Genomic DNA, 27,330 nt, shown 5'->3' on the forward strand with positions numbered 1-27,330 from the left:
AGGCACAAGGGCTGTGACCCGTGGTCCCACTCCCACTGACGTGTGGAGACCCTCACTCATGCAGTCCCCCCAGCAGCTGGTTTTGAGGACACAGACTGTTCCTGCTGCAGTGGCTGGAGATCAAAGACACCCGCTTGCTCCAGCAGCGGCACTGGGAGCCCACTCACTCCACAGCTGACACCACAGCCCAGGGGCACCCACACCCCTGGTCTGACCCCTGTACTGGCACCAGTTTTCACTCTCAGACACAGATCTCACCAGCAGCTGGCACTTAATCCTTGCAGTACACGTGGACATGGGGTCGAGAGTGAGATTACACGGAGAGACAGACAAGACGTTTTAAGAGACAGGTATAAAAAGACAGTAAAAATACAGAAGATGACAGGACGGCCTGTGATGATCAGCAGCAGGGCTTGTCGGAGGAGGGGGCTGACTGCCCAGTTTCACCCACAGCTGGTCCCTTTTGCCGCCCTTTCTGTCTGTTCTTTTGCTCATGCACTTTCCCCGCTCTCCCCCCTCCTGCCGCCCCCCCCGCTTCACCAGTTTGCACCCACTGACCCCCCCTACACCACCCACCCTCCGGTGCATCCTGATCAGCATACTTCAATACGACGACTAAAACTGATTTAGTCCTAGAACGTCCTGGATGTTTCCTTTACACGCAGACAGCCCTTACTGCACTGTATTTCTTTTGATGATTAACACGTTTCTGTTTCACAGGAGTTAAAGCCACGGCTGTCTAAGTAAGTTCGTGTTCCTTAAAGGTGCTAGTCCTGAAAAACCCTAAACCAAATTTCATTGTACTTTGAAAAAAGTCAGCACAGAGGACCTTTCTTCTAAGGCACGATGGAGATGCTATCTTCTGAGCTTTGCACGGACTCTTTAGGAAGTTGTACAAGCCAAAATCATTACTGGATGCAACTGAATGGTTTTCATTGGTTCTCAAGCTCTGTATATCTGTCCCTTCTTTTTCTTTATAGTTCATGTTAGATAACCATAGAAATGTAACTCAGTACCTTTTAATGACATTAAATAAAGTATTTGATGTGAATACATACAGTATTCATACAAATTAAAAGCCTGCAAGACTTTGAGGAGATACTGGCTTTATAATTAAAAAAAGATTGAAAATTTTAAATGGAGTAATGTTTGTGATACCCAAGAATCAGACAAACTACAAATCTATCTGAAAATGTTTTAATTGAATTTTACAATATTCTTTCACAGCAATAGCTTCAGTAACTTGCACTACATCAATCCCTGCATAACATTCAGGTTGCTTTCCTTTTCTAAACTAAAGGCTCGTTAGCAAATGCTAGAATAGAGTTTGTTTATAAAAATTAAAAAAGCCCCAAACTGTAAAACATTTATAACTACCACTAAAAAATAACCCTCCAGCCTAGATTAGAATTGCTAACGTTAAAGCGGCTGGAAACAGTGCCGGAGAACAGGCAGCTGCGGGGAGGGAGACCACCTGGGCCAGGGCGTGCAGAACGGGCAGCCCGCGCCGCGCAGCACCGTCGCCCTGGCCCGCACTGCCCGAGCAGCTGGCGTGGAGGGGCTCGAGCTCCCGGTCTTCTCCGCCTGGGAAGGGCCTCGCTGCCACCTCGCCCTCCTCCCACCCTCCCGCTGTTGGGCTCAGGCCTCTGGAGGACACCCGAGAGACGCTGACACTGCCGACATCGGTTGCCTGGAAAGGCCTTGATAGCAAAGCCAAGCTGTGGGGAGAGCCTGTTCCACTCGCTTTGACATTCTCCCCATCCCATCCCATCCCATCCCCTCCCGTCCCGTCCCTTGCCTCCGGCTGGGAAGGGTCTCTACTAAGGCCCTTTGGAGAACAACCAAGCTGTCCCTCAGGCTGCTTGGCCCAGCAACAAAGCCAAAAGCAAATCATCTCGGCAGAGCAACCGCTGGTGCTCTGCTTTTTGTGCTGAAACTAAGAAGGAAGGGAGGGAGGAAGGGAGGAAGGGAGGAAGAAAGGAAGGAAGGGAGGGAGGAAGGGAGGAAGGAAGGAAGGAAGGGAGGGAGGGAGGAAGGAAGGAAGGGAGGGAGGGAGGGAGGGAGGAGGGAGGGAGGAAGAAATAAAACCACTCTCTTGCCCCACCTTCCACCCCTGGCGTGTGCTCTTCATCCCTTCACTTTGGGAACCCCTCCCCTTCCCTCTCTCATCACAGGGAACAGCTAGGAACTCAAGGGGTTAAATCAGGCAACAGCTCCTAACAGCTCACTAGTGCAAGTCAAAAACTAGGATAGTCTTTCCTAAGCCACCTGTTTACCTACCCCTTGCTTTTTCCTATGGAAAAAGTGCAGTCCTGCAACTTTTCTTTACATTTTTTTAAATAAATAATTACTGTCACTAGGAGATGCTTCAAAACACAAACAGAACAAAGGCACCCCCATTTCCCACAGCAAAACATCCCACATTTCTGGGAAGGACACAAGACAGGAACCCCGTGATACAAGCTGTTCCTCTACAGGGAAAGAGTTCAGAGGGCGATTCAGCTCCCGGGTCTCTGCCTCCAGAACTGCAGCTTCGGGCTCCCTGAGCACAGCTGCTCAGGAGTGAGACAGCTCTTGGCGAGGGGCTGACAGCTCCTGGCTGGTCTTGGCATAGTGCTCAGTATAGTCCTGCTGGGATTGTTGTCCTTGGGCAAGCTGCCTCTGCAGAAGGGACACCTGAGAGAGGCGAAAGGCAGAGCTCAGATAAGCCCACGCTGGTAGGACCAGCCGTAGCTCCACGGTACTGGCTGTCAGGGAAGACACACCCTCTAACTCCGGTGTTGGCCAACACTATGTCCTTGTGGAATGGGAAGGAACAGGTTCCCAGAGTCACCCGGAACTGAGCTCACATTATCGACAATTCCAAGTCTCTTTCTGGCGTCCCATTCACACGTAAAACACTGAGCCGGGACACATACGTTAACGACAGAGGTTCCTACAGCGTTCAGTAGCCCAACTCTTCTTTGCAAAAGAGACATTTGGGCTACTGAGGCCGTAGTTCCACATGCTTTTGCCTCAGCAAAAAAACCTGTCCTCTCATGACCTAGTTTTTAAACTCGACAGTGAGCCCCTGAAAAGGGAGCAAACTCTCATTTTCCCTAACTTGAGAGCATTTCACAAACGAGCAGAGAAGAATTTGATGAACAAAGCTCAGGGGGAAAGGGGCCTTACAGGACTACTGAGGCTTCAAACTCCTCCAACTCGATTCCTTCCTGGCAACACGGAATTGTGCCGGCTGGGCTCTTTGGTGGGACAGACCCAGCTGCTCTCACCTCCCATTAGGTTTGCAGCGCAGGGCAGCCACAGCAGCTCTGGCCTGTTGCCCTCAGCCTGCTCTGCCGTGGAGCACATGCCAGCACTGGGAGCAGCACTCGGTGCTTGGCTGTGTTGGGGAAAAGAGCTCAGGTCAGAGGTTTTCCTCTGCTTTCCAAGTGACACGCGCTTTGCCAAGGGCTGTGTTCCACGTGGGAATGCAATCCCCGACCTCCAGCTAGGAATAGGACAATATTCTTTCTTGGCAAGTGAACTCAAAGAAGAGAAGCAATTCCTAAAGGAGTTCTACGGCTTATGGAACCTGCTACAGCTGACTTACACCACCAAGGTCTGCCAAGACAAAGCCAAAGCAGAGACATAGCGGGACCCTGATCTGCTAAGCACCTAGAGCAGACGAGATGTGAAACTCCGGCAGCCAGCTGCGGGAGGGGAAGGCGCAGTGCTGAACTAGAAGCCAGCAGTGCACATGGAAAGGATGACGTCAAAGGGACCTGACAGCAAACAATACGCATAGGCTAGGGACCACCTCCACTGAAGAGGGGGACAGACGTGACCACAATAAGGGCACTTTGTGAAACTGGGCTCGGAAGCCTGAAAAACCCTCCCACGCTTTGGTGGATAACCCAGAGGTATGAGTGGGAGAAGCAGCCAACTGCTGCTAAGAGCATGTCCCAGGACGCGGGAGATCAAGTTCCGGTTCCACTGTTTCCCAGACCTCGAGGAGTGGCCTAACCAGCCCACTGAGGACCATGCTTTGAGCAGAGCACCTCCGTGTTCCTACTCAAGAGGAACATCCTTACAATATTCTCTCTTTTCCGGTGAGTTTCAGGTTTCTCCATTTTTCCTCCAATCCCTCTCCCACCCTGACTGATGTGTAGGCAAGTCAGAGACCAGCCCTAGGTGAAGGATGTTGTTTGGCCATGGCCAACAAATGTGTCTGACTGGGAATCTCCACTGCCGGCTGTACTCCCTTCCTGACAGCCAAACACCACTCGGGCTGTAGCAGCATGCAAAGTTGTGCCCATCAGTACAGCCACAGCAGCTCTTGATGAGAGCTTTCCTACTCCTCACCTGCTCCTGCAACCCAGCTAATTGATGACTGCAGCACGTCTGAGACTCCTCCTGTGAAGGAAACACAAGGATTTCTTCCTGCTCTCCAGTTTGGCCAGGGCCATGGTCTATATTCAACTGCTCTTAGGTCTACCGTGGGGGCTGCCGTCACTGGCATTTGCCATCATTCCTCCGTATGGCCAGAGCCTCCTCCCACCAAGTCACATTCTGCTCTCACCTGTCTAGAAGCAGGCACCTTGTATTGGTCAGAGAGAGAAAACCCACCTGCATCTGGCACTGACTGACCACTACGATCTCTCTTTAGCCTCCTCCGTTCACGCTCCACCTGCACGTGGGATAGGAGAAAGGGTCACAGAAAGCTGCCACAACCGAGGAGCAAAAGGACCTCTGGCCATCATGGCAAGGAGGTTTCTGCTTAGAGACTGGTAATTGCACCAGAGAGCGTCAAGGACAAAAGCACTCGAGGTAGACTCTGGAAGAGGAAGAGCAATAGGAAACAGTTCCGACACAAGAGTGTCAAGTGGGTGTGTATGGGGACACAGGGGCAAGAAGGGTGGTACCGCAGTGAATGTGCATTTGCGAAGGCAATGGGGTGCCAGAAGAGAGAGAGAATTCAAGAGTGTGTGCCCGTGGGGGAGAGGGAAGGAAACAAGCAGAGGACTCCAAGTGCTGTCTGTGGAAGTGTGCTGTGTTCCAGAGGAGCGTGAGGCTTTGCAGAGGCGGGGAAAGCCTGTTTTACCTCCTCAAGAGTCCTCCTGAGCTCAGCATTGAGTTGCTTCAGCTCAGCCTTCTCCTGTTCCAGCCTTGCAACTGCTTGCTGCAGATGTTCCAGCCGCTGCAATAGGAGTCTCTTCTCCGACAGCCGTGAGAGCTGCTCCCTTCTGCAATAGCCTGCTGGGCATACAGGGAGGAGATTTATGTGAGCTGGTGCCACAGCAAGGTTAGGAGGGCCAGAATCAACACGCCTGGGGAGAGTGATGGGACTCAGGATTGTCCAGACAATGCCAAGCCCCTTCCTCTTCTCCGTGTCCGCAGCCAAATCAACACACTCTCTTCCTAGGGGCCCTCCTCCAGAGTCACCTTGGAGAAATGCAGTTGTTTCTTCTGGACAGGTTTCCTGCTAGTTTTGTTCAACATCCCCCACCCTGGCTTTGAGAAAGACTGGAAATGTTCATTTCCTATTCAGCCACTTGACGGTTCTACAAAGGTCTCTAATATTTCCAGCTCCCTCTCTCTCAGCCCTTTCTTGTCCATCACAAAGACTTCCATGTTTACATGTTCCTCTTAGGGAAGCTATTTAACATCTTTGGGCATCCTCTTTGACCTTCACTGGCTATTCTCCCATCTAGAGTTCCACTCTCAGTCCTTGGACAACAAAACAGTATGCAAGATGTGGCTGAAGCATGTATTTCTGCAGTGATAAAATACTATGGTTCTGTTCTCTGTTCTCTTTACCTCTCACATCATCATTACAGAACTGCTGTATGAAAAAAATCACATTATCAACCAAGCCCTGTGCACAGCTCTCAACCTAGTCAAGAGCCACCTCCCCTCTCCGGAGTTTCTCAATGAACTGCTCCTTGAAGCAATCTCTGACAGCATCTACAAAGGTAGTCTTGATATCAGCACCTATACCCGTCTATAGGGATGCAATGCAGTACCTGGTCTAATGCTGTTGCATACCTGATCTATAGGGATGCAACTGAAATCTTCCATTGTTTAGATGTTTCCTGCCCTTAGCACTTCTCTGCTTCCCAGCAACAGATCATAGTACCTGTCATCACCTGATCAGGCTGGCAGTACTATTTCTCAAGTCACGTAGGAATGCGTAACGCACAAACACAGCATTTTATCAGTAGCACGTTTTGTATGCCTGTACACTAACGTAACGCTACAAGTGCCGGCAGAGGCCTGGGCAAGTTTGCGGCACAGGCTGTTGCTGCTCTCCCACCAGCAGTGCCTGAGTCAGATCACCTTGGAGAAACCCACACAAATTTGCCATCATGCTTTTTGTCTGTGGCACAGGTGCATCCTGAACGCACAACGAAGCCTTTAAGCTGATCAGGCCACGGTGCAAATGCCATTCCTTTCAAGACACTGGAAAAGCCGTACCTCAGAAATGTACATCTCTCAGCGCATCCTCTAAGCACCATCAGCGTAGCTGCTGTTCAGCCATCGTTACAAAATTCTACTGAGTTTAGTACATTAGTTTGGTCAACTGTGCCCTTTCCTTTCCATGCCAAGCCCTAACTGCGGCCCCTTGGCTAAGTTTGCCTAGGTAGGAGAGAACCAATTACTCATCCCCAGCTTCTGGACTCGAGTTCATTTTAACAGCAAGCTCCCTAGTTCTTTCAGTAGTTCTGGGCTTAACAGAAAACGTTCTAGCAGGTGACGGGTCTCTGACTGGAGCTACACAGACAGCCAAGCCTGCTGGCTGCAATCACGGTTTCTCTGGCTGAGCAGGACACGTACTTATGGGAATATATATTCCCCTCTCTTGATGGGAAACATCACTAGAATCCTTTAGGGACATTTCAGTTGACTGATGATCAGCCCCACTGCCTACCTGATGACGAAACTGGTCCGTGTCCCTCCCGGAAACCATACTCTGCAGGGTGGCTATTTCTTCCCTCAGAGTCCCGTTGGCCGTTTCACTCTCGGTGAGGGCAAGAGTCAGTGCTTGTGCCTTCTCTTTCCATACGACTTCTCCACTTTTGGTGTGCTTCAAAGCAGCAATCACACGCTCGAATTCCTCCCCCTTTGCTTTCCGCTCACCCGCCAGCTGTTGCGTTAGCTCCTTCTGCCTTTGCAAGAGACGGTCTCTCTCCCGGAGAACTCTCCTCTTCTCTGCTTCCTCTTCCTCCCAGTTTTGGAGTTTCTGGATTGGTTTCCATAGGGTTTCCCCTCCATCTTTCCATTGCAAAGCTGATGATAATTGTTTCAGGAGCTCGCTCTGCCTCCTAAGCTCTTCTTCTCTCCCTGTCAGAGTCTTCTCTAAATACCTCACTCTGTCTCTCTGGTACTTGGTCTCTTCGTCCTTCTTTGCCAGAGTCTGCTGAACATGCCAGAGAGCTTTCCGAAGACCTCTTACTTCCTCTTGTTGCTTGCCTAGAGCCTTGATCTCTTGTTCCCTCTGATGCAAGGCTTCTTCCAGGAGCTTCTCTTGATCTCGGTGGTGTCTAACCTCTTCAGTCTTCTCCCGTAGCCTAAGCTGGAGATTCTGCAAGGTCTCCAGTTCTTCTTCCTGGCACTGTAGTTTTTGCACAAGAGTTGTGTTGTCTTCCTCTCTCTTCCTCACCACTTCCTCAAGTGCATTCACTTTATGCTGGCACGATGCTAGTGCTATTCTCACGCTTTCCTCACGAAGCTGCAGCATATTTGTTTGCTCTGTCAGCTTGAGGAACTCCAGACTGGTTCTCCTTCAATATTTGGCTCATTTTGTCTAGATGCTGCTCTAGACTCTTGGCCCGCTTGCTTCTACCTCCTTCTGCTTTTGAAGGTCCTGCACCTGCTCTTGCAAAGACACTCTCTCTTGATCTCTAGCTTCTAGGGAAGATTCAGCATATTCTAGTTTTTGCAGTATGGCTTTAGTCTGCATTGCTGCCTCCTCCTTTTGCTGTTGAAGCTTAGAGATAGCCTCCTCCAGAATCTCTATCTTTTGGTCTCTTTCTGTCAGAGTTCGTTGTGTTACTTGAAGATTTGTTTGCTCAGCTTCATGTTTTTCCTCCTTTTCCTTCCATGCCTCACATTGCTTTCTAAGGAATACAATTTCTTGCTCTTGTTCCTTTAGTGCCACTTGAAGATGCTGCACAATTGCCTTCTGCTGTTCAGAGTCTCGTTCTTGTTTTTGGAAGGCCTCAATCGCTTCCTTCTGAGATTCAATCAGGAAATCCTTCTCTTTCAGGATTGCCCTAGTGCACTCTAAGTCTCGGTGTAAGAGATTCAACTCTTCTTCTGTTTTTACCTCGTACCTCCGGGTTTGTTGCTTTAGCATGCCTATGAGTCTGTCCTTTTCTTTTAAGGTTTCTAAGCTCTGCACCAGTTGGTCACGGACAGTCCTTAACCGCATTACTGTGACTTCTTCAGCTTCCTGCATTTGCTTTTCTTGCGACTCAAGCTCTTTATCGTTTTCCAGACGACTTAGACTCTCCTGCAAAGCTTTTCCCTGTGCTGCCTCTTTCTGGAGCATCTGGATTTTCTGCCACTGCATTTCCACTTCCTTATTTTTCATTTTTAAGATAGACAGGGTGCTTTGGAGTTCTTGTTGAAGGGAGTGGTTCATATATGTTGTTGTATCTGCTCCGGTTTCAGAGGCTGTGAGTGATTCCTGAAGAAGTTTTATCTCCCATCCCGGTTCTTCTGTCACTGCTTGTAGCCTGTCACGTTCGTGCTGCAAAACAGGGAGAAAGAGTAAATAATTCCATCTCTGCATGTTTGCTTTTCACACTAGATCAGAACTCCTGCTTCAGTGGTAGTCAGGGGCTGAAGCTGGAGCCCGTCATAGAAAATTCAAGCTATTCAGTTGGCTTCTCTCTTTCATGTCACTCAAAAAAGATTTCAGAACTCTACTGTATATATCAGACTCTGTCCACAGCTGATTTTTGGAGTCATTGTAAATGAAGAAGTGGGAACGTATTGATCTGTAAGAGCAGCTGCACTGGCTCGAAAGTCTAGGCTCGTATCCTGTATGGAACGGGACCTGTAAGTGCTGACCCTGGGAAGAAAGACTAAGAGCGGGGTAGGCTTACAGGACACCCACCCTCCCCAACTCCAGCGCCATTGCGGATTGGGAGAACTTTCACAGTCTCCTCCTGACCCCATATAGACCTGCTGTATTTACAACATCCTTTCTCAAGGAGTTCAACAGGTCTGCGCCACTGGAGATATACTACCTCCTGTTGCTTGCTTGCACCGCGGCTCTCACTACCTTCATCAGATGGCTCTTGTTCTTCTCCGGGAAAAGAGAGGGAACGATGGCTGTTCCCTCTCTCCCTGCCTCTCGGCATGTTGTAGACCTTTCCTGTGCCACCCTTTAGGCTGCGTCTATCCCAGCTCACACAGCCACTCCCATCTTCCTTTTGGAATCTCTGGAGCTTACCAGGCAAGTAAGCTGCACTAGTCCTTGCCTCCTCAGTCCCAGGACTTCGGCTTTATTTCCTTGCTACTGCCCTTCACTGTGCTACCTGGACCTCTCAGCCTCTCTCACCTTACATCCGATTGCCAACCACTGTTCCTTCAACCTACCCTACCAGTCAGGCTCACCTGTCCATTCTGTTGCAGCTCTTCCATGTCCTGCCTGAGCTGCTCCAGCTGCTGGCAGGCTTCTCTTCGCTCTCCCTGAGTTTGGCGTAGCGTCCGTATCAAAGCGTTCTTCTCACGCTTCTTTTCTAGCAGGACCTGCACAGAAATAAAGACAAGATGGGTTTAAACTTCCCATGCAAAATTTGTGTGGCAAGACTCAGAGACTGATGGGCTCACACTTTCTCAAAGCACTGTGCTGCTGATCTCCTAGGTCATTATCTGCCCACCTGGAGACACAGCTCATGAGACTGGCAGTATAGACATGGTCCATCCCCAATACATCTGTGATTGAATCTCCAACAAACTCTTAGCCATCCAACAGCAAAATGTGGGGCATTTCTCAAGTGTCTCACCTTGCTGCTGTGGGTATCTCTCCTCTTCTGCTCTGTGTTCTTTGCCTTTCAATAGCGACTTTTGCGCCTAGTTGGCAGCTGAGAAAACGCCAGGCTGCCAGAGGGATGAAGCTAGCAGCTCCTGCAGAAAGCTCCTGTATTCTAAGGGGGGTTTGCTGAACACTACTCCACTTATATGGTACTCAGTAGACTTTGGTAAAGTACTGACATTACAGGGACATGCTGTCATCTCTGAGTGCTGCCCTGTCCTTTCAATACCTGCAGACACAGCTGCGGGCACTGCTGTCCCTAGGCAGTCTGCATAAAGAGGACTTTGGCCAGGACACAAGGAGGACTCTCAGTGCAGGACAGGGTTGCTTTGGCACAGGAGATCTGGGCACAAAAGAGCTTCCCACCAAGTGTCTCAAAACACAGCTCAGAAGACACCTCTGTTTTGCTGCTCTGAAATATTTCAGAGGAGGCTTTAAAAGGTTTTTTCTTTGGTCAACAATCCTGCCACGCCTCTCCCCGTCCTCCCCAAATAAAAACCCCATCCTGGTGGGGATTCAGTCCTCCAAACTCAGTTTTGGCCTATGACAGAGGATTGCTGACATTTCACACACTCAGGCTACTATTCTTCTAAAGCCAGCCCCCAAAGCTTGCTTGAAGAACTCAGAAGCACATTGTTTCCTACCAGGTCTTGCAGGAGCTTGTTCGTTTCAACTTCCTGATCAGTGTCCTGAAGGCTGAGTGCATTGTCATCCTGCTGTTCTGTCCACAGGAGCTGTCCTGCTGTGTTTTCCCATTCCTGCTTCATGCCAGATGTCTCTGCTTCCAGCTCATCTTTAAGGCACTTGACTTCCTCTGCAAGCACAACAAATGGCAAGATTCAGAGTCTACACAAACAATGGTTCTGGCTTTACTGACCTTAAGCCATTGGAATTTCAGTGTAGGAGGGATCTGCATCCAGCTCCTTCACTCCTCAGAAGCACTGCGGACAGACAACTGATTTTATACCATCTTCTCTGGCCAGGGGGATGACCAGAAACAAAGCACACGATGCTCCCACCTTGTATCACCTCCTTGGCCCGTGTGACTACATGAAGTTGGATTTCCAGCTGACTCCTGGTGATCTCCAGCTGAGAGCAGTGCTGATGAGCCTCCAACAGGCTGGACTCCAGGCTCTCTTTCACTGACCTGCAAGATGTGAATACACAGAGAAATGACTTTCCAGCTCCTGACACCCACAGGGAGTCAGTCCAGTAAGAAGTCGGTCAAGATCCCTATGCCTGAGTACGGAAAAGGGGTTGCAAGGAAACTTGTACACAGAAAACACAGAAATCTACACTTTAAAATAGTGACGCAGGCCCCTCCAAGGCAATGCCCAGGCTTTCCTTGCGACCTGGCAGAACACGGACAGCCCAGCCCAGCCCAGTTTGATCTCAAGAGCCAAATCTGAACTTGCTCTGGTCTGCTCTACGACACACGGGTAGCTGTGCCCACAAAGTTGGTGCCAGCAAGCGAAAGCCCAGCCTCTGCTCATCTCATCAGCAGAGGCCCGATCTCATCAGCGCTTCCACATTGCTCTGCAGGGGCACAGAAGAGCATTGTCCTGGCTGACTCACGACTTTTTAATGCTCTTCATAGCATAGGGATAGGTAGGTCATTTCCCAGACTCCCTATATTGAAAAGGGACTAAAGAAATGTAGCAGATGATATTGTAAAATCTCATGCTTGTAGCAGCATTTGTAGGAAATCAGAACCTGATTGCATCTGAACAAGAACCATCTGAAAGGGCAGACAGGTCTTACATCCTGTATGTATGCTTACATCAACTGCTCCGTATGACACCCAGGATTCTGGAACCAGGAGCTGCAGTTCCCTCCCTGACCTAAGGCTCTTGAGAACAACATCTGGCAAGAATAGATGCTGATTTTTTGTTATCTATCGCCAAATTATGTTCATAATTAATAGATATTTTTTAAAAAAAATCTTTTCTCTCTTGAAAAAATAAAGGGAGCTGAATATTTAATAATTTAAGAACAGCCCAGTAATTGACCCAACGTAGTGCAGCTGGATCAAATAAGAGAAGCTGGAGCTCAGAAGAAGCAGCAGCAGCTCTCAAGAAACACACTGAGTCAAAACGGTGTTTACCAGCCTTGCTAACAACATGCTCTGGAGTGGTAAAGCGTAACAGTCAAGACGCATGACAAACGATCTCTAAAATATCGTTTGTACAGCTCTGTAAGTTCAGGAGTCTTCTAAAAAACACCTGAGAGGAGGACAAACATCTCAATACTTTTCTTTTTTTTTCCCTCTTTCCCCCCGAAGCAGAACTTCTCACATTTGATCTTAGAAACCTGATACAGCAGAAGGATAGCATCTTGTTCCTCCCCTGTACGAGTTCTCTGTGACATCTGTCTCTAAACAGCAGGACCCAGACATCAATGATGGGCAAGAACCCCAGGGACTGGCGAGAATTCAAAAGAGGCTTCTCTGCCGCTGGTGGAATCAACTCCAGGTCCTGCACCATAGGTAACAAGAGTTAGCTTAGAAACAAAAGGCCCTCAAGATTTTCAGCAGGAGCCTCTATCTTCACCCTAAACAGCAGTGTCCTCCTCACAACGTCCGTATATAATAGCCTTGAACTCTGAACATCCCATGTCAAACTACTTGAGAAGGAAAGGTCTATGTTCAAATGCATACAGCAAGAAACCCAAACCAGAGAGAAACTTCAGGTTTCAGTATACGTCTGTGTGCTTTCATTATTACTCAACTCAGAGCCAAGTTGGCTTGCTTTGGGCTTCGCACAGGAATGTATAAGGGGGCATAAACATGAGCCCAAGGCTCAGGAGAGCTTTGCTCACTTTAGCTGTCACAAAAGAACATTCAAATCATGAAACACTTGGGGTTTTTTTGCTCTAAAGTCTTCCGTTTTCCACCCACGGAAGGTGAAAACATCTGAAAAGCACACAGGACGCAATAAATCCTCGTGTAGCAATTACCACCTTCACAATCACAGATGTACAGATGTGACATAATGTCCTGCCGAGGGTGTCCTCCCTGCTTTTACCTGGCCTCTGCCAGCTGTTCTGAAAGGCCTTGTCTGTCTCGCTCCATGGCTGCCAGTCGCTCCTCCAGGGCAGCCTTCTCACGCACCAGCAATTCCTTCTCTTTGGACACCTTGGCCAGTGCTTGCCCTTGGAGAGAGAACTCCTGGCCCAACTGCTCCAGATCACTGCTGGCTGACTCTTGCTGGTGGTAAACCTGAAAGCGGGACAAAACACGGTTGGAGTCCTTTCTCTGGCGTTTGGGGCAGAGCCAGCCACTGCTACTTCTGCCTCAGCCAGAGGAGAAATTGCTCCTCTACTCTGGGCTCAAAGTTTAAGAGCAGCCGCTCTCCACTGCACTAATACCCCGGGCTGCCAAAAGGCACTGGCACTGTTAACCTGAACATGATGTGCAACGCCCTTTTGGGTTGCCTGGGACCAGTCAGCTCCTTCATGACAAACGCACATACCCCAGATGATGCATTGGCATGCAAAATTACTGCATTTGCCACAACTGCCACTTTGCAAACTGAAATTCTATCAGAATCTATTCCACTGCTGGAAATTTTCAAGGTTCAGCAAAAGCAACTTTGCTCGCTGAAGACAGTGAAAATACACAGGGTTTCTTGTACGAAAAAAAAAAAGGGATCAAAGTGTAAACCTCCTTCAGTGTGTGAAGCTGTTGGATGCAATGAGCTGATGCTCGGCAGGGAAACAGCCTTTGCGGCGCGCAGCGTCATTTAGTGATTTATGAAGTCTGGCTGATGTGACCAAGGAGATGGTAGACTCTGTTTGTACAGTAGTCCACGGCAACAACACCGTTTACTTGTATGACACAAAGAAGTTGTCTAATATGCCTTGCTGGTATTCAAGCTTGAAGATGAACCGTGAGTTTTTAGTTTTTTTCTGCAGGGTAACACCTCTGCTGGGTATCTGCCAAACGTACCACCTACTCCAAAAGTCAGACTGTCCAAGTCAGAGAACTGAGCATCAGCAACAAAAAATTCTCTCCAAGTTATCCCATAATATCCACAATTGGACGTTATGAAACTGACATTTAAATGACGACAAACTCCCCAGTCTCCTCCACTGACATGATTCTCCCAAGCTCTTTTTCCAGGGGATCGAAATCAGGTAGTCCAGAGTGAGGAGTCTTACGTGATCACCTAATTCTCAGCTTCTTCCTCAAAACCTAAAGAGGCTCTAGCAATTCACAGAACCAGAGAATCATTTAGATTGGAAAAGACCTTCAAGCTTACCTTGTAAATACCTCCAGGGATGGGGACCCGACCACTTCCCTGGGCAGCCTCTTGCAATGCCTGACAACCCTTTTGGTGAATTTTTGAACTTTACTCCAGGATAAACAACCCCAGTTCCCTCAGCTGCTCCTCGTAACACCTGGGCTCCAGACCCTTCACCAGCTTTGTAGCCCTTCTTTGGACACACTCCAGCACCTCAATGTCTGTCTTGTAGCGAGAGGCCCAAAACTGAACACAGTATTTGTGTCTCCTTGACACAAGCACGGCAGAATCCAACAGATACAGCTTCCCTGAGCCAAAGAGCCAGAAGCCCACCCAGAAGCACCAGGTTTTTGGCCTCACCTGACTGAGTTTCTCTTGGGTTTCCTCCCTCTCCTCTTCCAGGATCATCAGCTCTACCCGCAGCCCCTCCTGTTGCTCCTCTGCGCTCTTCAGCAGCTGCTCCAGGTGGGCTTTCTCTGCCCGGAGCTCTTCATTTGTTCTTTCATACAAGTGCAGCTTCTCCTGTTCATAGATCTTGTCTCTCTCCATCTCAGCCACTTGACTGGACAGAACTTCATTCTCTTGCTCCAGCTACAAACACAGAAGCACAGAAGATAGAGAATTAAGATTTACTAGGGAGAAGGTTTGGCATGGACAGAAAAAGCAACATTTCCGTATGCAGACAGGCATCCTGTTGCAAGGCAAGAACTCTGAGAAGAAGAAGCAGCTGGAGACAAACACCTGGCAAGACCTTTGGCAACACTGCTCACCTGTAGCACAAGTTGGTTCAGCTGCACTTTCTCCAATGCAAGAGCTTCACTGACACTGGTCGTGTTCGCTGCTGCATCACGCAGATCAGCTAGGTCAGCACTCAGCTTATTCTGAGCCCCTCTCAACTCTGCTACTGACTGCTCTGCCTGAAGAGACAGAACAATGTGATAACAAAGGCAGGGAAACCCCTGACTTCAGGTGGCATCTCCACGTCTCCTTTGGTCTCTCTGACCTACTCCCAGTTCAGCGCTTCCAATAAGCACGTGGGGACTTAACCAACCCAAAGAGCCTGTCTGGTCTGATCACCATTTTACAACAACAACAACAACAACAACAACAACAACAACAACGCTGTCCCTCTCTTCTACTGCCAGAAATAGCATGTGGGCTGGTCTTGCTGTCACAACTCCCTCTCCCACAAGTGCTACCTAGCAAGAAGGTGACCATACCTTCTGCAGGGCCATGGTAAGCTCATCTCTCTCTTGCTTCAGCAGATCCTTCTGAAGGTGTGATTCCTCCAGTCTCTCTCTCGCCACTACCAACTCGCTCTGTAATAAGGCGTATTTTCCTTCAAGTGCAGCTGTGTCCTTCAGTCTAGGAGAAGGGGAAAGACAAGTTTCTAATGTCAAAACATTCTCGTTTCCAAAACCAGGAGTACAAACTATGTCCCAGAGACGGCAGGTGGAACCATTTCCAACAGCTTTCTCTTTACACCTAAAGAATGCTGGAACTCCCTGACTAGAGCTGCACCACTCTTTGTCATTGATGGAGGAGACACATTTGTCACTCAGAACGTAAAACAAACTCCCTGAAATCACAGAACATTTCCAAAACGTTCAGGTACTCTCAACTTAACAGCTTCCTGCCTGTTACTTCTCTCTCTCCTTTTTCATGCATTGGACACAAGACTTTCCACAGTTCTTCTTTGGGTAAGACAGACTTTTTGCATCCAGGTGAATATTCCCACAATTACTCTTGCCTTCAGCACGCAAAAGATGAGGGAGCCTGCAATCTGTCTGGGGAGGAGATGTGTATGAATTTCCAAGCCAATAAGCATGGCATCCCAGGAGGATTCAGGCTGGCAGGGACCCCGGGAGGCCGCTAGCCCAATCTTCAGCTCAAAGCAGGTGGAGTCAGCTATCCCATGATCAGGTCAGGTTGCTCAAGGCTCTGCCCAGTGGGCTCTTCCCAATTGCCAAGGATGGAATTTGCACAACCTCTCCGAGCAAACTCTTTTGCTGCGTGACTGCCTTCAGGGTTGTTTTTTTTGTTCTCCTGAAATCCAGTCTGACTCTCTCTAGTTTCAGCTTACGTCTGTCATCACCTACTCTGGTCAGGTCTGGAGTGATATTTTTGAAGGGTCAGAAAGAAAATCCAAGGAGGCAGCTGCGCTCTATGTTGGTAGGCAGCCAGACCTATCCACGTGCTCCCTTCACCCTTCAAGGCTACAAACAATGAGCACGCCAAATTCATTCTTTTACAATGGGCCTCCTAAACTCCCACCCCTGCCCAGAGAAAGTTCAAATGCTCACAGGAGCTCCTGGTCACGACGCGCTCTCTCCATGGCCTGTTGCTGCTCCACCTTCTCCTGCTGGGCCGAATCTTCCTTCAGCTGCAGTTCAGCATTACGTTGACGCAGACACAAGGCTTCTTGCTGCGCTACTTGAAGCCGTTGCTGTAGCTCTTCCCTGGATGTCTTGAGCTTTGCACATTCACTGCAGAGGCAAGGCTCAGTCAGAAGAACAAAGAGGCCTGAAGAGTCACAGGTCCCATTTTCATCATTCCAGGATGGAGTTGTGGGGAGCACAGTAAGGAAGAACTTGCTCTTCCCCTCGCAAGCAAACTGAAGAGGGAAAGAGAAAGGAAGGCAGGCTTTTGCCTTCCTTCAGGGAAAAGCAGTGGACAGGAAAGGGCACCCAGAGAACAGCATTCAGAGAAGCAGCATGTCGAGAAGGCGGCGTCTTGGTTTCCAACATTGCTCTGAAGCTCCAAGGCAGCCTTAGGATACACAGTAGAGCATGAAAAGCAGTGACAGGAGGATGCTAAAGTGCCAAACAGAAGCATATGTGTGGTAGGGCAGGTGAGTTCTTTGTCCACCACACCTCTGAACTCCCAGAATTGGAGGAGGAGGAGGAGGAGGAGGAGGAAGAGGAGGAAGAGGAGGAGGAAGAGGAGGAAGAGGAGGAAGAGGAGGAAGAGGAGGAAGAGGAGGAAGAGGAGGAAGAGGAGGAAGAGGAGGAAGAGGAGGAAGAGGAGGAAGAGGAGGAAGAGGAGGAAGAGGAGGAAGAGGAGGAAGAGGAAACACTCGCCTTCTGAGGGCTTCTACCAGAGCCTGGAGGTGCTGCCAGTGGCTGCTGGACGTCTCGCGTTCCTCCTCCAGTTGCTCAAGCCTGTGCTGCAGCTTCCTGCACTTCTCTTCCTGCTGTCTGTGCTGTTGCTGCAGGAAATTGGTAGAGTTCTGCCTGGCAGAAAGCTCTTCTTTGAGGGCCTACAAGGAATGGGCAGGGAAAGAGCACAAATAAGTAATAAGGAGCAGGGAAGATGGCTCCAGAAAGCTGGGAGATGAAGCAAGCAGAGAGACAGCTCACCTGAAGGCAAAAGCTGGGATGAGAGGGTGGAGATCAAGGAGAGAAAAGCAGGAGAACACAGAGCTGGTGAGACTGGCAAGGCAATACGGTAGCAAGAGTGGGTAGGCTAGAAAGAAATGTGCCTAAAACTGGCTGATTAAAGGGAAAGGTTTGAAGCTGAGTGAGGCAGTACAGTCACAGCAGGTGGGCATCTTCCATCACCACAAGTTGCTGACACTCCCCCATCTCACACCCCTCTCTTCTGCTCCTCAACACCAACACATCCATCCTCAACAGAGACACAACTTTCACACAGCAACTTCTCTAGGCCAGAAATAAAATGCCTTCTCATTCCACTCTGGCCTCACATCTGACGTTCCTGTAGTCTGTGCTTACCTCACACTCCGTGTGCCATTCACTCTCCTTCTGTTCCAGCTCCTCCCGGGCCTTCATCCAATCCGTCATCGGTTTCCCAACACCTTCTTTAAGGGCGGAGTTAACCTCATTCACTTTATTGAGGTGCTCCCACAGCAGAGCGTTCACTTCTGCCAGATTCTTACACCTTGCAAAGGGAGAAACAGCAAGATCACTGAACAACTGTGAGCCACAAGCAGCATCCCGTGATTTCCCAGCTGCCTCAGCACTGACTTTGTGGTCCAACTGACAGCAGTAAAAGCACTTTCTAGGATTAGCTAAGATCTCTCGGTGTTGGCAAATGCATTTGCTTCTCCTTGCTTTAAGCCTTCCATTCCCATCTATGATTGCGGTTTCCCCTTCCTCTTCAACTTTGACACCCACAGCTAATGTCTTGCCTCCCCTTCATGCTGTCTGATCCCTGGATGCATTGCCTTTCTCTAGCATTGGCCTGAGCCGCTCACCTGCTGAACCACAGAATAATTCTGTCTGGAAAGGGACCTTCAGAGGTCACCCAGAATAACCCCCTGCTCAAAACAGAGCACACAGCACTATTACTGCACCACAGACAACAGACTGTGGACCTCTCTCCTTCCACAGCGCCTTGTCCAACCGCTTCCCTTGGGGACACTAGGTAGCACTGACAGGTTTTCCCTCGCTTCCATGAGTGCCAGAATACCAAGTAGGAGGCAACGCTTCTTCCTTGTACCTTTGCTGCTCCTCTTCCACCTGAAGCAGTGCTTTCTTTAGGCTGTGGTCTTCTGTGGCTTCCCACCTTCCTGGAAGACACCCCTGAAGAAGAAAGGAATGGTTTAGCCCAATTCTTGTGTTTCCTTCCCTACTGTTAGCAGCCAACACTTTCCCCTCCGTTTGTCTGGTATCTCAGCAGCTCATGGCTTCTCCCAGATGTAGCAGTGGCGTGACGATGGAGAGGAAAGGAGGGCAAGGGTGTTACTCAACAGGAGTCGCTCTCCTTGCTCTCCCACGGTTGCACTCTCCCAGTGAGGTATGCTCAGCTCATGACTGCCAGCGCTCCCTTCGACTCGAACCCTGGGAATGCTCTCCCACTCTCCTACCCTTCGTTGCCAGGTTTACTTCAGCCGTGAGGCAGAAAGAAAAGCACAGAGCCAGCTCTCCGTGTTGAAAGCCTGCACTCTTGCCTTCCAAAATGCTGCGTTTCAACCGATTCTTTTTCAGAGTCGGCCAGATAATGGAACAGGCAGGACAGCCTGCTCCTGAGACCTCGGACAAAACGGTACTCCGCCACTAAAAAAACCTCTTTCCCAAAGCGAAAACCCTTCTGGAAAGGGTTTTCTGGACGGGCATTTCCGGCACTCCTGGCTGCTCTGTGAACGCCAGCTGCACAAAACACTGACGGGCAAGCGTGCAGCGCTTCTCTGAACCCCCAGGGAGCAAACTCCGGTTTGCCCCTGTCACTGCTTCGGGAGCTTTGTTTTGTCCGCGCTAACGCACGCTGCGCACGCCGTCTGTAGCCAGCGGCTGCCCACTCACCGCGCCTGCTTCCAGCTGCTGCTCCAGCTCTCGGCACCGAGCGCGGTACTGCAGCACCTGCACGGACACGCAGAATGAGGGGGAGCGAGGGCAGCTCGGCACAGCCCCGGCTCCGCCCGCAGCAGCTTTTCGCCGACTCTCCCCGCCGGCACAGCCCCCGCCCAGCGCCGCTCACCGCCAGCGCAGCGCGGCGGCCCCGCGCCTGGGCGGGCCGGGCGGAGCGGGGCGGCTCCCGGGGCTTCCCCCGAGCTCCGGGCTCGGCGCCGTCCCGCCCGCCGCAGTCCCGGGGAGGGCCCCGCTGGGGCCGCGCCCTCGGGCCCCGACATCGCCGCCGCCGCGTCCCCTTTCAGCGCGGCGCGGCGCGGCCGGCCCGGGCACCCCGGCCCGTCCCCGGCAGCTCCCCCCGCGGGGGCGCCGCCGCCCCTCACCTTCGCTTGCAGCCTCCGCACCAGCACGGCTTGGCGCTGCCGCGCCTCCTGCGCGCTCTGCAGCCGGCGCCGCAGGGAGCCCCGGCTCGGCGCCGCCATGGCCCCGCTGCCAGCCGGGCCCGCCGCCGGACGGGAGAGCCGGGCGGGGAGCGCCGCGCCCGCTCGGGGCCGCTCTGCGGCAGCGCTTCGCTGCTGGCTGCTCGCTGCCCGCTGCCCGCTGCTCGCTGCCCGCTGCCCGCTGCCCGCTGCCCGCTGCTCGCTGCCCGGGCCGCGCCGGGCTGCGGTGCTGCCGCGGGGGAGAGGCCGCCCCGGCAGCGCTGTGCCCCGGCGAGCGCTGCTCGGAGAGCGGTAACGGCCCCGGAGAGCGTTGGGGCAACGAGCGCGCGGGAGAGGGGGGAGAGGAGCGCGAGGGAACGGTTCCGGGCGCCAGAGGGGCGGGGGGGGCGGGGGGTACCCGGCAGCGAAGGAGTTCAGTTTCGTGAAAGGAAAGAAGGAAGGAAGGAAGGGTTTGGTAGACCGTCTGCACATACCTGAAGACAGGTACGCACACGGTCTGAGAACAGGATGACCATCCCTGAAGTTAGGGAGTCCTTCACAAACTGGCGGTCAAGTATTTGCCATCCTGGAAGGGGGAACATGCCAGAAACTGTATAAACTTTGTTACCATGTTTTGGATTGTCAGCATGTGCAGCAGGAACTGGGGGAAAGGGAATTCTGGCAGGGGGAGATGGCAACCAGCGACTCACGGACCAGCTGCCCTGAACATACCCCAGACGCAAAAGAAAAGGGCAGAGGCAAAGGACTGAGGATGCCGAGTCGTTCACATGCCAGGCGAGAGAAGACTGACCCATCATTCAAGAGGGTAATGCTGAACATGTACAAGTTCTGGGAAGTGTTATGAATATGCATGATGACAACGTGTGACCAAGTTGCTCTCCCGGGGCCCTGTACGCGCATTCGGTGGAGTGGTACCCTGTGCACCCGGTGCCCAATACAGAATGCCTGCTTCTTAAGGCTCCCCCGGTGTTAAGAAGTTTATTTCACGATTGCGGTGACAACACAAACGTTACATCCAAGCACAGAAAAACAGCCATGCAAGCACCAATAAGGGAAAGGAAATAATCTCCCTGGGATTTAACATTCATGCAGCCAGAAAAGAAACAAGCGAAAAGGACAAAGTCACCTTTTTCTTACGAGTGGACAAACTCTTTTTTATTTTAAACACAGTTTTAGCTTTTCAGTGTTTCCAGGTTTTCTTGTTCCTTCACCCATGAGTCCTGCATACAGACAGGAAGGATAACTTGTGTTAAAACATCCAACGCTTACTTTGCAATAAAAAGATTATTGCGAGACCATCGGAGGTCTTGGGGCATAAAGATTACCGTGCTATGAAGATGTTTAAGAAGTAATCCTGGGGTCACCCAAGATTTGGGTAACGCATTTTTGTCTGAGAAAGTCTGAGGTGTTAGGGTCTTGATTTTTTATGACAACCCCTCAAGACACTTCAATGCCATTTAGAATGCCAATCACAAGTGAAATGTGGTTTACATCTATTTCAGCAGATGTTATCCTATGCTGAGTTAAAGCACTTGCATCTCTGAAGAGCATGAGAGATTCCTAGGCTACCTGTTTCAAAACTTTGATTCCCGTTATTTGATATACGTGTTTGCATTAAAACACACATACGTACCAGATCGTCAGTAAAGAACGTCAGAATATCCACCCAAATGTGGTTGTAACTAACAAAACCTGAGGGTCAGCAACTCTTAAGAAGGGCCTCCATGAGACTTACCCACTGACACAGTCTTTAAAACCGAAAAGAATTGGAGGGCAATTGCTCATCATCTGATTTCGGTGGCTACTCATCAGTGCTCTCCTGATCAGCAAAGTAACTGAATTTAGCTCATGTTAGCAAACTTGTATGCAACTTCAATCTTTTTTTTCCTAGTCTAAACAGGACCTCTGATCTTCTCTGCCTTACTGGAAGGATTTCCGCCAAGCCAAAGACAAAGAATCAAGGCTCATGGATGTGAGAAATGGGAGGAACTCCTCCGGGCAAGGCCGCTGCCTGCCTTTTACCCATTTTCCTCTCACATTCAGCTGGTGCTGTCAAACCCCACCTTATGCTGAGTTTTAGAATCTAGAAAGCACTATTTCAGGCAAGTGGCTTCTGGGACACAACGCGCGTACGTGAGAACAAAAGCACAGGCGAGGAGAGAGAACTGTGCCTGGAAAAGGAAGCCCAAACAAAAAATGAGGAGGCGAGGGGAAGTGCTGAACGTCTTGCAACAGGGTGTTCGAAATGCAAAATGTTTACCTGGCTTCATGGAGAGATGGGAGAGAGGCTCTTTCCTCCAACCAGCACGTCCCATCTGTAGGAACCTGGCACACAGGACACTGTGTTAGGTCAGAGAGGGAACGGCAGCTCCTGGTTCCAGAGTCCTGGGTGTCATACGGAGCAGTTGGTTGAAGCCCAGGGATGTAACGATTTGCCTCTGCAGTACTACAGCTCCCCTTTGAAAGAGCGACAAGTCCTTTGGGCTACTGCCTACTTCTTTAGCAACACTTAAATAAAGGGAGCAATTTTTTCTCTCAAACATCCACCAGTTTAAACTGAAGGATGCCTGTCTGTCCTTTCGGATAGTTCTTGTTCAGATACAATCGAGTTCTGATTTCCTACAAAAGCTGCTACAAGCATGAGATTTTACAATATCGTACAGGATGACATCAATATAGGATGACAATGCTGCCAAGGCACACACGTAAACCACTGCTCGAAACCTCCCAAGGATTTCTGCCTTCTTTGTGACTTAACAATTCTGCCAAGGTCTGTGCCACGTCTGGGTTGAACGTGCAGCTGCAGTACGTCTGGGGCACAAACTTAAGGAGTTTTTTGCTTTTCTGTGCAGAAGGCTGAAGAAGGACTTGTGGCAGAGGAAGTGAGAGCTGGTGACAGCTGAAACCTGCCCAAGGGCAGGAGATGCCTACAGAAAACTCCAGCAGGACTTTTGTTTTGTCAAGAACCAAAACAAGTGTCAAAGGTCTGTAAATTTTGGAGTTAGGAATAAGTGAGCCAAGGAATTTTGTGTCTAAAAGTTTCAAAGCCATTGGCTCTTAGAATAAGAGGCCCTCTTAAAATCAGGCTGGTTTGGCTCACAAATGCTGAAGGACAGGGCCAAGTCTCCTGGGTTACAAAAGCCCTCTAAGGCTCACTATCTAGGCACTGCTGTACTACCCTCCTCTATAAGCCTGGAAAAGGTGGCTAACTCATACTGGGTAACTAGTGCTGGGGAAGGTACATAGTCGGACACTGCTGAGGGGAGAAAATGTTATCAGGGCCTCGTCTGTTGAGATTGTTGAGATTGTCACTGTATAGCACTGTTGAGACGGCCATGACAGACACAGGTTCAAGTAGAATTCATCAGCGTCTCTTTATTGCAAGTTTTACATACCTTTTTATACAAGTTCTAACAGTGAACATAAGGAATTAGGTGATTGGTTAACTATAGCTGTTCACGCGTCTTAGCTTAATGTGTGATTGGTGAATGTTTGGTGATCACGCGTTCTATATACTCCAAGCCAAATTCATTACAGCATGCAGTTAGTGCAAAAACTAGTCCAAGGCCTTATCTTACAGTTCCTTTTTATCTTACGGTTTCCTGACTTTCCCAGAGCCTGCAGGTTGTTTCTGTTTCTTCTGTTCAGGGAGTATCCAGCTCTCAGGGAGTATTCAGCTCTCAGGGAGTATCCAGCTCCACAGCAATCTGTCCAAGGTCAATCTTTTCTTCTGTCCTGGGAACAGTGGGTCTGGGATCCGCAGGCCCATCGTAGTTCCCCACAATGGGGCATCTACAACTTCTCTGGGCAACCTGTTCCAGTGCCTCACCACCCTCAGAGTGAGAAATTTCTTATGTCCAATCTAAATCTACCCTCTTTCAGTTTAAATCCATTGCCCCTTATGGTATCAGCTAGAGCAAACAAGCAGTATTAAAAACAATTAAAAGTATTGGAGTGTAACAAAAGTGATATCCACTTTGCAGGATAACAGTTACTTGAGTCCTTCAGATGAAGCTGAAGGACTTATCCCAGGAGTGATATGAGCATCACAACATCCATAAACTGAATGAAGAGCAACAAAAGTGTCATAAACAACAAGACAGGCCACAAGGCAATATTGAAACAAATCACTGCTGCAATAAAGGTAGTTGTTGTGATAGGTATCAGTGCTGGATACTGTGCATCGTAGTCCTCAATTCCACAACACCACTCAAGATACAGTATGCAGTAAAAGGCAACAGATAAACATGCAGGCAATAAACAACTGCCAGAGGCAAACCACCAGCTATTTGCTTGAATAGTTTCTTTAACGGTCTGAAAAAAATCAAAGTAGTATGTCACAGCAATCGGTGCCAAAATCCAGAATGCAGAATGAATATTCAGTCTGTTAAGAGGCTTCCTCTTCTTCTCTACAGCTGTAGACTCTTCGGCCGTCCCGCTGCCCCTGAACAGCGGCTGCAGCGGCAGTGGGTTGCAGGGCTCCGTCCCTTGCCGCAAAGGGCGCCTGAGCCTGGGGAGTGCATCCCCGGCCCTGACGCCGGCCTCCATCTGGGCCGCATATGATATTGTCTTTCTCAGGAGGAACAGCCATGTCCATGTCTTCTGCTGTAACTGGCTCTCTTGGATTTCTAGGACCTTCTAACAACTTGGCATTGGGAAATCCTTCATTCTCATCCCTGTTTCTTCTCTTCCGATGTTTTTAATGTCTATTTCGTTTGCCATCTCCCAGTGGACTTTCCACCTCCTTCACTTTTTCATGGTGATTTCCACCTCTGTTACGATTTCTGCAGCTCTGCCCACCAGGATATTTCTCCCTACATCCCTGAGCATATGGCAGATTCTCTTGTCTGCTCCCAGGTGGACCAAAACTGTCTGGAGAACAGTTCGCTCTCTTTGGACGTGGAGGTTGAGGGCTGACAGCACAGCCCTTGTGGAAATCTTCATACTGTTCTCTATAGTGCTTTTCCCATTCTCTGTATCTTGCCTTTTCAGATGGATCTCTGAAGTCAACAGGTCTGCCACAGGAAGCTTTAATATGATATGATGGAACTCTTGTATATGTTAAAGTGCTCCCTTTCTCTCTCCCCTTGAGGTTTAGTCTGTGCAGCGGCAGATTGGCCTCTCAATACTGGAGAACTTGACTGGGAATGGCATCTTCTGTGTGGGGGTGACCTTGAACGGTGAGACACACGTGACCTTGATCTAGAACGATGGCTATGACTCTTCCCTTTGCCTCTTTTAGGATACGGTGGCCATCGTGGGTAGGAACAAGAACTGGAATGACTAAATGATTGAGAGTCGGAGTGAGAGTGGGAAGAATCTGATCTTGACTGGGAGTTGGTAAATGAACTTCTAGAGTAAGATGATGCACTACAGGGAGACATGGACCTTCAAAAAAACACAACATAAAAAAAAACAAATGAAGTTTAAATGAAGTTTTTGAGTGCACCCTCAGCAAGTTTGCAGATGACACCAAGTTGTGTGGTGTTGTGGACATGCTGGAGGGAAGGGATGCCATCCAGAGGGACGTTGACAGGCTGGAGAGGTGGGCCTGTGAGAACCTCATGAAGTTAAACAAGGTCAAGTGCAAGGTCCTGCACATGTGGCGGGGCAATCCCAAGCACAAGTACAGGCTGGGCGGAGAATGGATTGAGAGCAGCCCTGAGGAGAAGGACTTGGGACTGCAGGTAGATGAGAAGCTCAACATGAGCTGGCAATCATAGAATCATAGAATTGTCTGGTTGGAAGAGACCTTCAAGATCATCGAGTCCAACCATTCACCCTGCACTGTCAGGGTCCCTAAACCAATGTGCAATTGCAGCCCAGAATGCCAATCATATCCTGGGCTGCATCGAAAGAAGCGTGGCCAGCAGGTCAAGGGAGGGGATTCTGCCCCTCTACTCTGCTCTCATGAGACCCCACCTGGAATACTACATTCAGCTCTGGAGTCCCCAACACAAGAAGGACATGGAGCTGCTGGAGCGAGTCCAGAGGAGGGCCACGAAGATGATCAGAGGGCTGGAGCACCTCTGCTATGAAGACAGTCTGAGAGAGTTGGGGCTGTTCAGCCTGGAGAAGAGAAGGCTCCGGGGTAATCTTTTGCAGCCTTCCAGTACTTAAAGGGGGCCTACAGGAAAGCTGGGGAAGGACTTTTTACAAGGGCGTGTAGCGATAGGACAAGGGGCAATGGCTTTAAACTGAAAGAGGGCAGATTTACATTAGATATAAGAAAGAAATTTTTTCACTCAGAGGGTGGTGAGGCAGTGGAACAGGTTGCCCAGGGAAGTTATAGATGCTCCATCCCTGGAAGTGTTCAAGGCCAGGTTGGATGAGGCTTTGAGCAACCTGGTGTAGTGGAGGATTTCCCTGCTCATGGCAGGGGGGTTGGAACTAGATGATCTTTAAGGTCCCTTCCAATCCTAATCATTCTATGATTCTATAAGTTAATTCAAAACAGTCACTCTCCACAATTTTTTCTCTCCCAAATTTGGTTTGGGTTTTTTTTGTCCTCTCCATGTGCTTATAGAATCATAGAATGGTTAGGGTTGGAAGTACAGTACATCATAGATATTGCATACATGTTCGTCCATCATTCCTGTTTCTACAGGACTAAATCACACTTCTTTTAGTCTGCACTTCAGCCATCAAAAACCTGAAGCATATATGAAGCTTGTTTTAAATTACTTAATAAAGCTTCACTTTCATAAATCTTATTCTACCTAAAGCTCTACGTGCAAGTAAAGATGTTTTAGTGCACAGGTGCATAGCTCTTCCTCTTATCTGATTTTACGAATCATGGTTCAGAGTATTGGAGAGTTCCTTCATGAACAGGATAACTGGAAGCCTCCCTTTTTGTGAATTTATATCTGTACCTACTTAGTCACTTCTTCTACACTTTTAGTACACTCAGCACCATCCTATTGCCCTTGCCTTTTATTCTTCCTCACAGTATTTCCCTGCTTCTTCTCATGTCTCTTCTTCCTTGACTGACTGACAGTCAGCAGGTGCCAGTTTTGGTTTGGAGCTGATGAAGTGCCGAGTACCTACTATGCACATCTTGACTGAGCAACTGATTCCTGCTTCTTAAAATGGATAGGGCTCTGAATTATAATTGCCTCTCCCTGAGTGCACACTGTAAAGCACTGGTTCCTCTTCTCCAGTCAGCTACTGATTTTCACAAAACTTCAGCAGCTTCATGTTATGAAACACCAGGTTTGATTCACAGTAGGTTATTGCAACCAGATGTTTTTTGAGGGGACAGACAATCACACGTAATCATTACATAATCATTTATTTATTGGAGAACCAAGCCA

At 49.6% G+C, this 27,330-nt stretch overlaps 1 protein-coding gene and 1 pseudogene across 1 annotated transcript; both read right to left on the reverse strand.

Annotated features, from left to right (window-relative positions):
- Positions 1-1,419: 1,419 nt before the first annotated feature.
- Positions 1,420-20,059, reverse strand: LOC147526429 (uncharacterized). The gene is given in 21 exon segments (XM_086629885.1): positions 1,420-1,455; positions 2,476-2,676; positions 4,345-4,395; positions 4,562-4,669; positions 5,084-5,225; positions 6,813-7,762; positions 7,764-7,822; positions 7,825-8,734; positions 9,607-9,741; positions 10,672-10,841; positions 11,047-11,174; positions 13,051-13,244; positions 14,629-14,859; positions 15,039-15,185; positions 15,489-15,633; positions 16,572-16,754; positions 17,349-17,527; positions 18,003-18,168; positions 18,730-18,812; positions 19,533-19,589; positions 19,961-20,059. Coding segments are annotated over 21 exon segments (4,374 nt in total).
- A 3,981-nt stretch (positions 20,060-24,040) lies between these two features.
- LOC147526430 (transmembrane protein 128 pseudogene) lies at positions 24,041-24,565 on the reverse strand (annotated as a pseudogene).
- Positions 24,566-27,330: the final 2,765 nt, after the last annotated feature.

Source organism: Tauraco erythrolophus, chromosome Z, assembly GCF_009769465.1.
Source record: "Tauraco erythrolophus isolate bTauEry1 chromosome Z, bTauEry1.pri, whole genome shotgun sequence".
NCBI lineage: Eukaryota > Metazoa > Chordata > Aves > Musophagiformes > Musophagidae > Tauraco > Tauraco erythrolophus.